General features: G+C 38.5%; 1 protein-coding gene across 3 annotated transcripts in view; it reads right to left on the minus strand.

Moving 5' to 3' along the window:
• The window catches only part of LOC124721341 (exocyst complex component 1), a 274,341-nt gene that overhangs the window by 72,245 nt on the left and 186,263 nt on the right, over nucleotides 1–15,833 (minus strand). For all 3 annotated transcript variants that reach the window (XM_047246261.1, XM_047246259.1, XM_047246260.1), the window contains one exon: nucleotides 13,174–13,416. In XM_047246261.1, the coding sequence (XP_047102217.1) occupies nucleotides 13,174–13,416 (243 nt within the window). The remainder of the gene's footprint in view (nucleotides 1–13,173; nucleotides 13,417–15,833) is intronic.

Consider the following 15,833-nt stretch of genomic DNA (forward strand, 5'->3'; position numbering starts at 1 on the left):
ATTCCTTACTTTACACTGAAGCTCATCAAAAGTTGCACTCATCATATCACATAACAACAATAGTGGTGATGGCATGTTGTGGAAGTGACCAGTTTTTGCAAACTTTAACATACCATAAGAAGTTGTCATGGGTTTGCATTGACTGCCTCACGATCCTTGATGCAGAGACTGAATTTTGGGTGGGGGATCTAGTTCTGCTGTAAGTTCCTGTAGCAAATCCATTGACTTTTTTGTGGACAGTGCTACAAAGTTTGCTACATTAAACATGCAATATCATCCACATACAGTAAGCCACACCCAAGCTCCTAATGTATAAAGGTCTTTTAGCACAGGACCAGCCTTCACCCCACATCCTGTCACTAAAGCCTTTGACAATAGTTCTGGTCTCCAAGCATTGTGCATTTATGTCTTCTTCGTAAGAAGCCTATGTCAGTTGATCATGAAAGACGAGGATCAGAAATTCTAGTCAGTTTCCGAAATTAATGGTGGTTCTTTTTGGAAGCAATTCAAGCAAATTAAAAGCATTATTTCAATGATTAATGTTATTAAAATTACACATACAGATCTTCAACAGAAAAATTATAACTTGTTATAATACCAGCCTCAATCTTTAGATACAACTGATAATCAATATTTGTGCTACTATAGGATGGGAACACATACGAAAAATCTACAAATGACGAATACTGAAATACAGTTCACATTGTGGATGTTGTAATGTTAACTGCAATAGCAAGCAAAGTGAGACTTAAAATGCTTCCCTGTAGTACACAACTCCATAGCCAATCACTGTTCTCCGAGGAATAATAATCGGGACATGTTATAGAAAACCTTTTTTTTTTGTGTAAAAGTCACATGATTATTTGCCACTAAGTGATATTGTTGGCTTCTTCTCAGCAGAAAAATAATCTAATAAGGTTTTGCTTGAGTAGGAAAGTCCCCTGGATCATTTCAGGTTAAAGTGTGTGAGGAAAGATTATGGTTTAACATCCTGTTGATGACAAAATCATTACAGATAGAGAGCAAGCATGGCTAGGTTTATGGGTGGACAAGAAAATTGGTTGCATCTTTGAACCATTTTGGAATTTGCTAGAGATATAGATAATCACCATGTAACATAAATTGGATGACTTGACAAGGATTTGAATAGTAATGCTCCCAAATGAGATTTCAGTATCTTAACCACTGACCTAATCTGCTAGGTTTATTTTGTGTGCAGTGGTACCAATTTAACTAAGTCTGGAAAAAATAGAAGACTGTGGGTTTTTCAGATCAATGTAAAAGAGCTGTTGGTCAATCACTTTAGGGTCTTTCCCACATAGTCAATCTGAGGGATGCTACTATTTCTGCTTTATGAAGTGCAGTTCTTTCACACTTTCAAGGTCTGAGGCATAATATCCTCTTCGCAAAAACTGGGCAAGAAAAATCATGGAAAATTTATTAAATAGATTGTCAGATTCAAAACTCATCAGTCCGTTACCTACCTCTGAGAACAAAAAACCTGATACTGCCTGTCTGTGGACAATACATTGTATAAGTACTGCATCATTGACTCGGTTACCTCTCTGAGTACAGTAATGACAGCATCTGTTTTCTTTACTAACATTCACTAATAGCACTTTTTTGTTTTCAGAGAACCTTCTGATTAACTCTCACTCTTGAAACTGGTGTGGAATGATAAATATTACTCAAGCGTTCAAGCTATGATCTCCTCATTAGTAATGCTATAAATCCCACTTCTTATGGATCTGTATGGTGTGAGGCATTCTGTAGATTGACTGTACTTAAACTTTTGTAACATTGCCAATCTGATTGTAACTGCTGACATGCATTCACATTTCCACTAAAAAACAAAGGGCATTCTAAGATTACTTGAAATCCTGCACTTAACCTTGCTGTTCAAACTCTGATAGGTGCTATCACATCCTATTTGTCCTGCAGGGAATCCATAAAATTACCTACCTACAATGATGAGCCAAAACATTTTGACTACCTGCTTAATAGTTCATTTGTCAATCTTTGTAATGAAATAAATCACTGGTTCTGGGTATCACAGATCTGACAGTTTGTTGGTAGTTTTGTAGAGGTATGAGGCGTTAGAAATCTTCGCACAGGTCATGAATATCATTTAAATAACGGGCCACTGATTTGCATACATGGTGATGACACCTGACAGCGACCAAGATGGGTTCCATAGGATTTAATCAGGTGAATTCGGTCACCGAGACATCAACATGAGTTCACTATAATGCTCCTCAAACCACTGTTGCTCAGTTCTGGCCTTGAGACATGGACAATTATACTGCTGAAAGATGACAGTACCATCGAGGAAGATGCAGGCGGTTCGCAGCTGTCAGTGTGCCATCAATTACTCCCACAGGTCCCATGAAAGTGCAGGAGAATGTCTCCCACAGCAAAATACTGCTCCCACCAGCCTGCATCCGTGGGGCACTGCACGCTTTGGGTTGCCATTCACCTCGATGACGGCATCTGTGGAGACGACCTTCGATCTAGTGTAGTAAAAGTGTGATTCACCCAAAGAGCCGACACATTTCCACTGGTCCATGGTTGAAACCCGACGGTCCTGTGCCCGCTGCAGTCATAATTGATGTTGTCACTGGGTCAACATAAGAACTTGAGCGGTGGTCTGCAGCACAGCTCCATATTCAACAATAGGCGATGAACGGTGTGCTCCAAAATACTTGTGCGTGCACAAAAATTGTGATCTTTCGGCAGAGATGCCACAGGTCACTATCTATCCTACTTTACAGAGCAGACAAGCCTCCGGCCCCCATGTTCTGTGAAGAATAGTGGACCTCCAACCATTTAGTGCCTAGTGATAGTTTCACTGTCCTCCTCCTCCTTTCTGTAGGTGCTCACAATAGTAGCACACAAGCATTCAACCAGCTTCACCATTTTTGATATACTTATTCACAGGCTCTGCATAATAATAATCTGCTCTTTGTCAGAGTCACTTATCTCAATGGATTTCCCCATCTGTGGCCCATATCTTAGCTAGGGTGATCCCCTGTCCATGTCTGCTCTGCTTACATACTTTCGTTACCCTGTCATGTGCTTGCACAGCCACCAGTGTACTAGGGGCTGTCCTGCCTGGAAGGTGAGGCCATGTGAGAATGTCACAACTGAACAAAGCCTGTGAAAGACAAAAGTAGGTGAATGTCATTGAAGGACCTGTTGCAGCACATTGCTTTCCTGATGACCAGGACAACTACAGATTCTGACAGTAACTGCTTTTCAGTATCTCAGACACTGATCCTGGTTGAATGAGAGTCCCACTGCACACTTTATTCACTGATATCTACTAAAGAGGAAAACTATGATTTGAGAGGGAAGGTTACTCATGAATTCCTTGCAAGCCTTACAATTGAGAGGTTCATTCTGAGGAAAATAAACAGTGCCCATGCAGCTGTGAGGTGTGTATCTAAAAGGGATGGTAGAAACTTCACCTTTAGCCACTCGGTTCCTCCTTCCATAAGGACAGTGTGTTCAATGGTTTAAAATGTCTCTCCCAGCGACACATGAAAATCCGTAATACTCAGGTGTGAGTTGTGTATTCTACCACGTTTTACCTTTTTTTGTTTGCTGTAATGGTGAGGCAAAGATGGTAGGTGGAGAAACAAAAGGACATCATGGTTTTTTTTTCTCTTTTGTATATACGAAGGTTACTGTTATCAATTTGTTAGTATCAGAAGTTGGTCTTTCACGTGTGGATCATCTCAGTTCTTGCCTCAAAAGTTCCAAATTTCTCCAGAAGCCAAACTGCTCTTCTTCGAGGTCAGCTTATACTAGTTTTCTTTTTCTTCTGTAAGTAATTTGTGTCAGTATTTTGCAAGTATGACATATATTGCCACACCTTTCATGGGAAAATGCTCTACCAACATAATTATCATGGTACAATACACAATCCACAGTTGTATGTCACAGCTTTACTTCCACCATTAACTTCCTTCTATTTTCCAAACTATACAGATGTTCTCCTGCATACTTTTCAGGAGTAGCACTCCTGGAATAAAGGATACTGATGAGAAATGACTTAGGTAAAGCCTAGAGAATTGGAGAGTAGAAGAGAGGTACTGGCATACATAAAGCTATGAACACAGCTTTTAAACCATGCTTGTATAGTTCAATCAATAGAAAATTTGCCTGTGAAAGACAAACATTCCAGTTTTTAGTCCCAGTCCTGGTCTAGCACAATGCATTAATCTGCCAGAAAGTTTCAAGTGAAATGAGGATGGCTGGACAGTATTTTGAATCCATCTGTCCTTGATGTTTACTTTTTTGGAAGAAATGGTACATGGGTAATTACATATACATTACTTACTTTTCTTATTTACTCTGTAGTCTTATGGGAGCTAATAACATTAGATATTGATCATTTAGAACATAAAGATGGAAATTTAACAACAGCATTCTTGAAGTACATAATTACCTCTAAATGTTCATGTGAACACCTACAGAATCAGTTTGTGTTGAAGAATTAACTTCAGGAATTGGCTTCTCAAATATGCACGAGTTGTGGGACCATACATTTGGCAGCTGAAGAAATACAAGCTCTCACTCTTAAGAGGATAACTGTAGCCTTAATGTACTCTGGCAACATGTGTAGAAAGTATGCAAGAAGAAAGCTGTTTCTGTCAACACTACATTACTTCTCTTCATGGCATTTTTTCCATAAATTTCTCCTGTATGTTCCCACTTCAACTGGAGTTTTGTAATGATGATTTAGTGTGCTGGCCATCTTGGTTTTCAGTGTCCATACTGAAATAGTTATGACATCAACATGGCTAAAAAGGATATAACTTAAATATTTCCATTGTAGCATGTAGCCTAAATTACAGCTCTCTCTCTCTCTCTCTCTCTCTCTCTCTCTCTCTCTCTCTCTCTCTCTCTCTCAAACTCACACTTGATAAAACAAGTACTTAAGACTTAACAATAAAATTCAAGGACAGGGTGATAGATAGTAGTATAAAATACTTAAGTAAAAGTGCCAACAGAACTCTGCAACACACAAAAAGTTCCAACCTAAATTTTGAAGCTGTAGTTCAAAGGAAGGAAAGAAGATTAGCATATAATATCCCATCAACATCGAAGTCAGATGGAGCACAAGTTTGGAATGTTTGAAGAATAGGAAAGGAAATTGTCCATGCCCTTTCACAGGAACCTTCCCAACATTTTCCTGTGGAATTCACGGAAAACCTAAATCAGGATAGTCAAAAGTGGATTTCAACTGTCGTCCTCCCAAATGCAATTTCAGTGTCCTAAGCACTTTGTCACGTCACTCAGTAAGTTTTAGTCCACACAATACACAACACAGCATGTTAAAATCACCCACCACCCACCTCATCATTTGCTGAAGTACAGGACAAGCGCTCAATCAAATTTACAGTTGTTCTCTGGTCACAACGCAACACAATGCTGTGGTGTTGTACACTGAAATAAGAATGTCACAAGAACCATGAATAGGTGTGTCCTATTGCTGCAGTAGAAAGCTATGGGTCAGAAGGAAATAACCTATACAGAGCTGTATCAATGCACTATGTTATGAAGGAAGAATGTTAGAGCCAATGTCTCATGGAACTCACCAATTATTTTCCAGTTTTAACTAGAAATAATGATACTATAAACTGACAATTTAATTAAAATAATACTCTGTAGAAAACAGTGAAAACACGCAATTTTTTCCCCACAGTAGCCATGTTGCTTGAGGTGTGGGTGAGCAGCTTCCCAAACCAATAAAAAGATATACAGGGATTGGACAAAATCATAGAAATGCAATACATTACCATGCCTAATATGGTGTAAGAAACTCACTGGCATTCAAAACCATTTCCATTCACCTCAGAATAGATAAATACAGTTCTTGAATGGTTTTCAAGAGAATCTTACACCATTATTCCTGCAAAATAGTGCCAAGTTCAGGTAACAATGATGGAGATGGATAGCAATTGCAAAACACTCTCTCTAAAGTAAATCACGACGACTCGCCAAAAATGAGATCAGATAATTATGGTGGCCAGGGGAGATGCGACAATTCATCTTTGAGCTCAGAAAACAAATCCTGGAAAATGCGAGCTCTGTGAACAGGGGACATGTCATCTTGGAACACATCATCATCATCATTGGGAAACAAACACTGTGTCATGGGATGGAGCTGATCAGTCAAAATGCTCACATAATCCTTAGCACTAACACAACCTTGCTGGACAACTATGGAACCCATTGAATATTACAGTATGGCTGCCCAAAGCATCATCGAACCCACACCATGTTTCACTCTCGGAATGTAAACTACGTCAGAAGTTGGAAACAATGTGAAACAAGATTCATCCTACCAAATGTCTTTCTTCCATTGCTCCATAGCTCAGGTTTTATGAGGTCCACAATTTTACAAAAATTTGCATCACTGATGAGTGGTTTTGGAATTCAGCTGCCCAGCAGTTCCCTGCATATGGAGCTCCTTTCATGTTGTTTTGGTGCTGTTGGGTTTTGTGACTGTGACATTCAGTTCTGCAGTGACTTTTGCAGCTGCTGTTCTCTTATATTTTGTTACAGTCCTCTTCAATGACTGCCTGTCATGATCACTGTGATTTAGCATATGTTTACTGCTTTCCCTGTGGGTGATTCCATATCAATTCAGCACAGATAAATGTTTTCAACCTGATCATCCCAGATTTCTTTCAAATTTGGTGCACGCAATGATCCAGATGAGAGATGCAAAACTACCAATTTGCAGAGGTTTATGCCTTCGGTGAAGAAAGTAGCAGATTAAGTCGATGTTTTCACTAATGCTTAGTTAATAAGTAATACAAAATGAAAACTCCAACAAAGCCAGTTCCAAGCCCTGATGAAAAAGGAGAGGAGGAGGAGGAGGAGGAGGAGGAGGAGGAGGAGTAACACATTGTTAAAAAAACTTTGGTTCACTTGACCCATGTGACAGCACCTTGTAAGCATTCCTTGCCATGATGACAGTGAAGACTTCAATGCCAACGAAGGCAGAGAGGAAAATTATCAGAACGGCAGAACTGGCAAAAGAGGCAGCCTTTTATATAAAAGCACAAGATTACAGTGTTTGTTCCCACAGTGAGTGGCTACAAAAGGTGCCTCTACCACATGTTAGTGATGGCCTCATTTATAATTCTAAGTTAAATACTTGAATGTTAATCATGGAAAGGTTCACCCATCTTTCCCCAAACTAAACTTTAATCTAAGGCACGACCGTAAAAAATTTCAAAAGGAAAACTATTCTAGGAAGTAACCAATCTTCCATCACCAGTCATGGCGGTGCAACTAGGCCTTTGGATTGTGGAGAGCCTAGAACATCACATAAGGAAGAGCCAGAACTTCCTAGAACTTCTTCAAAGATAAGACCCAAGAAAAAAACATCTACTGGGCACTCTGAACATCAACACACTAATGAAAGTTGGAAAACTAAAATATCTGACACCCTCAATAAACATAACATACTTATATTAGCACTTCAAGAAACAAGGTATCTGGATGAAAATTTAATTGAGTCAGGTGGATACAGAATTTACAAAGGAAAACCAGTCATTACAAATTCCAATAATATGAATATGTACGGACAGTATTTATGTTCAAACAGCAACTTACTGAATCAATAACTAACTTTAGCTCACCATCAGAATGAATTTCATTTCTGACTTAAGTCAGGCAATACATGTTATACCATTATAAATGCACATTCACCTGTAAATCAACATAGTAGAATGAACAATGAACATGTGGAAGATTTTTGGAAAATGCTAGAATACAAAACATACCAACTACCAAAAGAACGTATCAAAATTTTAGTGGGAGATTTTGATGCACAAGTTGGTAAAGAAAGAAAATTTAAATCATTTGTTGGAGACTACTTAGCACATGAAAGAACAAACAGAAAGGGGGAAAGGCTCATTGACTTTTGTAAACAATTTAACCTAAAATTAATGACAACATTTTTCAGGAAAACTTGCAAAAAAGAACAAAATATGGGTATCACCTAATCCAAATCAAGGTGATTATCAAATAGACCATGTGGCAATAACTACTCATAACCAGAAAGAAATCTTGGATGCCACAGTGAGGATGGCCCTAAACATAGACTCAGATCATTATCTAACAGAAATAAAGACCAAGTTTAAATCGAATAAAAAAATAAAAATAAAAATAAAAATTTAAAAAAATTAAAAAAAAAAGGTTTCCAAGAGCAAACCGTAAATTCCTGACACAAAATCGGGATAAATTCCGTGATACATTAAACACGTGAAAAATGGGAGATTGGGAAAAAATTAAAGAAACAAAGAGAGGGTCAGTTAAAGAAATGGGATAACCATGAAGAATACCACGACCCAGATGGTGGAATGAGTTATGTGATGAAGCAATTGACAATCGACTAAAGGTATGGAAAAAATGGAACAGTAATAAGAAATGTGAATATTGGGAAGAGTTTAAAGATGAAAGGAAAAAAAAGCAAAAATCATCAGATCAGTAAAAAGAAAATATGACAAAGACAGACTAGAAAAAATGGATATACACTTTAAAAGGAACAACATTAGGGACTCCTAAAAGACTTACAAAGAAGTTTTAACAGGACTCCAGTCACTATGTTCGCATTTTAAAGATAAAAATGGAAACACGGTTTTAAGCAATAAAGAGAACTGCCAACTTTTAGCTGAATATTTTGAAAATCTATTAAATTGTGAAGAGCCTATTGACAGATTTTAGTTTAAAAAACCACACCATGAAAATCCACCATTGGAGCCACCTACAATGGAAGAAGTAGAAAAGATTATCAAGTTGCTGAAGAATAACAAGGCACCAGGAGAGGATGGGATAATAGCAGAAATGTGCAGAGTAGGGGGCTTATCCACATGGCAGAAAATTCACAATGTAACTAAATACATTTGGACAAAATGAATCTTACCTAGTGGCTGGAAAAAAAGCACTGATCCAGCCTGTCCACAAAAAAGGAGATAAAACAAACACCAACAATTAGAGGGGCATCTCCTTGTTACCAGTAACATAATTGTCTAAAGCAATGTGCAGAAGAGATTCTTAATTTAAAAATGACTTTGAGAGTGAGAACTATACAAAATAAAAACACAGTAGTGACTTTCATAGACTTCAAGATGGCCTATGACTCAGTTGACATACAAACACTATTTCAGATATTTCATGAATCAGGGATAGATGAAAATACCAGAAGACTTGTTGAACAAATGCTCATGGATACAACATCAAGGATTCAGTTTCACAGCAAAATTTCTGAACTATTCAAAATAAAAACAGGACTTCAACAAGGAGATATACTGTCACAGATTCTCTTTAACTTGGTTTTAGATAAAATAGTAAAAACACTGGGAAAATACATTAGAAAACACACACACAAAAGGTATAAACATGGGTTGAGGAAAAAACAAATCTGAAGTAACATGTTTAGCCTTTGCAGATGATATAGCACCGACAACTGAAAACTGAACAGACACAAATGTTATGCTTGATGTATTACACAAGACTGCTAAAAAGCCTGGGCTACAAATATCTTATGAAAAAACTGAGTGTATAGAACACAAACACAATAGAGAAAAATTTATGAAAACAAAGTATAGAAAAATTAAAAGAGTCGATAAATTTAAATTCCACGGTGAATGGATCCAAGCCAACATGCTGTATAACACAACAAAAAGGAAAGAATAAAGAAGCTAGAATTTGCATACAAATTAACACAAAACTACTACAATAAGAAATCAGTATCCATCTAAGCAAAGATTAGACATTATAATTCAGTTATTAGGGGACAAATATCATGTGGATCAGAGTGCCTAACATGGAATAAGAAAGGCAAACTAAGGGAACTAGAAAAAAAAGAGAAAAATATTAAGAAAAATTCTAGGTCCTGAGAAAAACAATGAAAATATATGGATTAAAAGGAGACATGAAGATTTATATAGAAATACAGAAAAAAAATTACAGATACAATGAGGAAGAGATGGCTAAAATTGTATGGACATTTAAAAAGAATGGAAGAAACATAAGTTACAAAGCAAATTTTTAATTATGTTAATAAACTGAAGAAAACTGTAGGAAGTATAGAAGCATTGAAGAAAGATGTATACAAAATAGGCATTACAGAAGAAATAATACATGACAGGAATCGCTTCAGGCTACTGATAGAAAGTGCAAGCTACAAAGAAGATAAGCCAAAACCTTGACCAAGGAAAGAGAGTGGACAAGTGATCAGAGATGAGTGTGTGGAGAGAAAAATGAAGAAGTACTGGGAAAAAAGTACGAAAAAGAAACACCATATGTCTTAAATTGTATGCGGTCCATAGTTAGCCAAATTCATAAATAAAAAAAATATATAAAAAAAATAGAAAATCACACAAGGAAGCTGGCATATAGTTCAAAACATATGAAAGAATATTTCCTTTGCACCACTGAACCAAATGTCGCAATGTCAAAATTTCATGAGGTTGCTTGAGGATGGCAAGCTTAACTCACTTCTTTAGCATCCCTGCAACCCTATCAAGTCCTTTACCACATGCTGTAGCAAAAAATGCCATTCTGATGTAGCATTAAAATCTTTCTGATGATAGGACAGTTTCATTAAAGTCCTTCTGTTTTTGTATTGTGCAGCACTTCCATCCGTGTGCTTACGAGTTGGAAAGTGACATTTTAAGAAATTGATCAAATTGTGCTGGAAAGAATACATAAACACAGTATCATGTTGAAGGCAGTCAGATATTTCAACATATGACACATGGTATATTTTGTTAGTATTTGTGTCTTATAAGTAAGCTACAAATGGGTGAGTTGTAAGCTGTGAATTATTCCAGTGAAATCCCTATACTTCATCCTGAATAGTGAAGGAGAAATTCTCTGCAAAATCACAAACAATGGGATATTCATTTACTTTGAGTTGTTCTTTACTGATTTTAAAGATATGTGACTGCTGCTGGATGATGAGTGTGGTAGGAACTTTTGTAAACTTGATGCAACCACTTCAATGAAATTGTCTATTGATTTTGTTACAGTCTGTAAAACTACACTGCCTGTTGTTAGCCCACACTTACATGTAATTTTGTCAGTGCAGTTCATTCCAAACAGTTCAGGAAGATAATCAGTCTTGTCAAACTTGGACAATAAGGACATTCACCTAAGAAATATGATGGAAGTGGAGGAGTGCATGTAACAAATGCTACACAGTGCTTTTATGATAGTAATGGGTGTTCTTCACACTGTCAGATTTCAATTTACGTCCTTCAATCAGAAAAGTACGGCAAGGTTCCCACTGGCACGGCCAAGAACACAGTGCTTTGGCCACAGCTGGGTATGTATTTTTGAGAGTCATACAATTCCTTAAGATTGTATAACACTAGCAGCTTATGCTTATGTACACTAATTCCATTTTCTTTTACAGACATGGCTTTTTGTCCTGGCATCACATGGCTCATGTTATCATCACAGTAAAAATCACATACATGTTGAATGGTTTCTTTCACACAGTGTCTTTGTATTTAGTGTCACTAATATACTGTGCTCTGCAACTAATTGCTTTGCTCTTTGTACCATGTAAGCTGAAGCAGAAAATTATACTTCAGCTCTTTGGAAGTACTTTCAAAATTTGTATTTTGACACACATACAGTCTGTATTGTGAAACTTATCTTCCAACTGGGTTATGATTTCCCTTCCTCCATTTTTTCACACTCTTCTTTTCCCAGTTGTGCCACTGAGCCAACCTTTCTCAGTTTTTGCTTTGGTTACATTTTCACATGCTGATGCCTTTTTTTCTTCATAGGAGATTTACCTAAATACCGAAGCCTAGTATTTATACATTCCAGTGCCAGATCTGGTGCTATTTCATTTTTACTTAACATTTTGTCTGGAGGTACCCAGCACAGATGAGGCAACACCTGTAGGGGTTGATAGGTTCTGTGATATTTGCTTTCTATTTCTACCCAGTAATACATTAAGACACTTGTTTTTATAACCCAGTCAGGAACATTCCTCAAAGTCTTCTATACCCTTGCATGTTTTCATACTTTACATGGACTGCAACAATTCAGTTTTAACTTGAAATCTATTTTTTTTACAAACTACTATTAAATACAACTTCATAGCACATGTATACTGCAGTTGGAGTAAAAAAGCCACACCCAATTACAAGCTAATGATGATTGGTAGAAATAAAAGTCTCTCTGACTGTCTCTTCACTGCAAGAAACGCTCACCAATTTTACAGAATGATAATGACTGCTATTGTGTGCTGTTGTGAAAAAAAAGGGATACATAGCTGTTACCTCATTTTGTTAGTGTAGTGATGCACAGAAAATAAATTTTTCAGATTAATGCCCTTGGTGTACCATCTTCATATATACCATGTTTATAGTAGAATACTGGAGTCATACAATATACTTTTTTTACAAAAAATTGAAGGTGGTGTGTTTGAAGATATTCAAAGGTTAATGGCAATGGCCTTGAACGTGTAAATTCTTAGAAATCCACCACATTGCATATCAGTGTAAAGCCCCACTAATTAGATTTTTCAGACATGAGTTTCATTGCTGTATCAGGATTAGAACCAGAATTATAGTCATTTATGTTGAGACAGATGCATATTAATTTCACAAAATTTCTGAACTTCGCAGACCTGTAACTTTCTTCACGAACATCATGTGCCTCTGCAAAGGGGTAGTTTTCAATCTCTTATCTGGACCATTTAAATGCACCAAATCTGAAAGAAACCTGAATGGATCGTGTTGAGTGCTGCATTGAACTGATGCAGAATGGTCCCCGTATGCAATATGAACCTTCGATACAATGCCTCCTGAAACACCAAACATTTCAGTTCTCATGTTTACAGAAGTACCCACCATGCAATCACCTACAAGTTGCCCATATTTGAATTACTTAACTCAGACATAATGCACTCACAACTACACAAAACACAGTTCTGACCACAAGTGATAATTGATGTTGCACACGAGCGGTTCGTGTTCTCATACAACAGCACAGCCAGCAGACTTAGCTAGTATCTGAATTTTAGTTCAACCATGCATTTCCTGTGGTATTTTCATATTTTTGTCCAACCCCTGTAGGTAACTTAATAACATAATGAAAATATCAAGAGACCGACATACAACAAAGTCATACCAGGTGTATAAAAAGATTGTTGAAATGTCTTGACAATGTCTGTGAGAATTTTGCTTTCCATTTTTCAAACCTCTTCCTCTGTTCTTGAACAGAAGCGAGGCGGACAAGGGCCGGATGAATTTCTGCATTCATTGCTGCCAGCAGAGCCTTGCCTGCTGCTATTGCATTCTGCAGGCCCTGAGGACTTGTTAAGTCAGCATCCACCAAAGATGACTGGTGCTTATGAGGCAGATCAAGTTGAGTCTGAAACATATTTACTATATCAGGACAGAAATATACAAAATCTGAGATTAGATAGTAAAAAATTACTAAATCTAGAAAATCAATAATTGCTCTCACACACAACATCAAACATATAAAGACAGTATCTTAAAATCGCATATTGCCACCAACAGATCAAATACTCTCCCTTCTGCATCTTTAGGTACATATTTAAGATATGTCTCATGTCCTCAGACCCAAGAGAAATAATCATTTTACTATATTCATATAAACTGCAACACTGTCAAATACATGAAAATTCTGCATTTATACACTATGTGATCAAAAGTATCCGGACACCTGGCTGAAAATGCCTTACAAGTTCGTGGCGCCCTCCATTGGTAATGCTGGAAGTCAATACAGCGTTGGCCCACCCTTAGCCTTGATGACAGCTTCCACTCTCACAGGCATACATTCAATCAGGTGCGGGAAGATTTCTTGGGGCATGACAGCCTATTCTTCACAGAGTGCTGCACTCAGGAGAGGTACTGATGTCGGTCTGTGAGGCCTGGCTCAAAGTCGGTGTTCCAAAACATCCTAAAGGTGTTCTCTAGGATTCAGGTCAGGACTGTGTACAGGCCAGTCCATTACAGGGATGTTATTGTTGTGTAACCACTCCGCCACAGGCAGTGCATGATGAACAGGTGCTCGATTGTGTTGAAAGATGCAATCACCATCCCCGCATTGCTCTTCAACAGTGGGAAGGAAGAAGGTGCTTAAAACATCAATGTACGCCTGTGCTGTGATAGTGCCATGCAAAACAACAAGGGGTGCAAGCTCCCCCCAAGAAAAAACACGACCACACCATAACACCACCGCCTCAGAATTTTACTATTGGCACTACACACACTGGCAGATGACATTCACCAGGCATTCACCATACCCACACCATGCCACTGGATCGCCACATTGTGTACCATGATTCATCACTCCACACAACATTTTTCCACTGTTAAATCATCCAATGTTTACACTCCTTACACCAAGCGAGGCGTCATTTGGCATTCACCGTCATGATGTGTGCCTTATGATTAGCTGCTTGACCATGAAATCCAAGTTTTCTCACCTCCCGCCTAACTTTCATAGTACTTGCAGTGGATCCTGATGCAGTTTGGAATTCCTGTGTGATGGCCTGGATAGATGTCTGCCTATTACACATTACAACCCTCTTCCACTGTCGGCGGTCTCTGTCTGTCAACAGACGAGGTTGGCCAGTATGCTTTTGTGCTGTATGTGTCCCTTCACATTTCCATTTCACTATCACATCGGAAACAGTATACTTGATATGGAGTAACTGGCAGTAGGTGACAGCACAATGCACCTAATCTGAAAAACGTATGTTTTTGGGGGTGTCTGGACACTTTTGATCACACAGTGTAATTCAAATAGAGATTGAATGTAAGTGAAAAGCTGACGTTACATGGTCACATTAATGTGACCATCACTCATGTTAAATGTGGAAATTTATGGGAAGTTTCTCTGTAAAATATCTGGGAGTATGCGTGCGGAACGATTTGAAGTGGAATGACCATATAAAATTAATTGTTGGTAAGGCGGCTACCAGGTTGAGATTCATTGGGAGAGTCCTTAGAAAATGTAGTCCATCAACAAAGGAGGTGGCTTACAAAACACTCGTTCGACCTATACTTGAGTGTTGCTCATCAGTGTGGGATCCATACCAGATCGGGTTGATGGAGGAGATAGAGAAGATCCAAAGAAGAGCGCCGCGTTTCGTCACAGGGTTATTTGGTAACCGTGATAGCGTTACGGAGATGTTTAACAAACTCAAATGGCAGACTCTGCAAGAGAGGCGCTCTGCATCGCGGTGTGGCTTGCTCGCCAGGTTTCGAGAGGGTGCGTTTCTGGATGAGGTATCGAATATATTGCTTCCCCCAACTTATACCTCCCGAGGAGATCATGAATGTAAAATTAGAGAGATTAGAGCGCGCACGGAGGCTTTCAGACAGTCGTTCTTCTCGTGAACCTTACGCGGCTGGAAAAGGAAAGGGAGGTAATGACAGTGGCACGTAAAGTGCCCTCCGCCACACACCGTTGGGTGGCTTGCGGAGTATAAATGTAGATGTAGATCAAACTGCTGATGTCATTGGTCCCTAGGCTTACACATTACTTAACCTAACTTAAACTAACTTACGCTAAGGGCAACACACACACACCAACGCCTGAGGGAGGACTCTGATCTCCAACGGGGGGGAGCCGCGCGAACCGTGACAAGGCGCCTTAGACAATGCAGCTACCGCACGTGGCTCCTATGTTAAACATCAATATGCAATAACCACTCGCAGATGGCAGATGGCAAGACTAGCAGTGTAGGGTAGACAAAACATCTTGGGGGGGGGGGGGGGGGGGTTGTAAGAAATAGTGCAGTCGCTGTTGTAACG

The sequence above is a fragment of the Schistocerca piceifrons genome, chromosome X, assembly GCF_021461385.2.
Source record: "Schistocerca piceifrons isolate TAMUIC-IGC-003096 chromosome X, iqSchPice1.1, whole genome shotgun sequence".
Classification (NCBI taxonomy): domain Eukaryota; kingdom Metazoa; phylum Arthropoda; class Insecta; order Orthoptera; family Acrididae; genus Schistocerca; species Schistocerca piceifrons.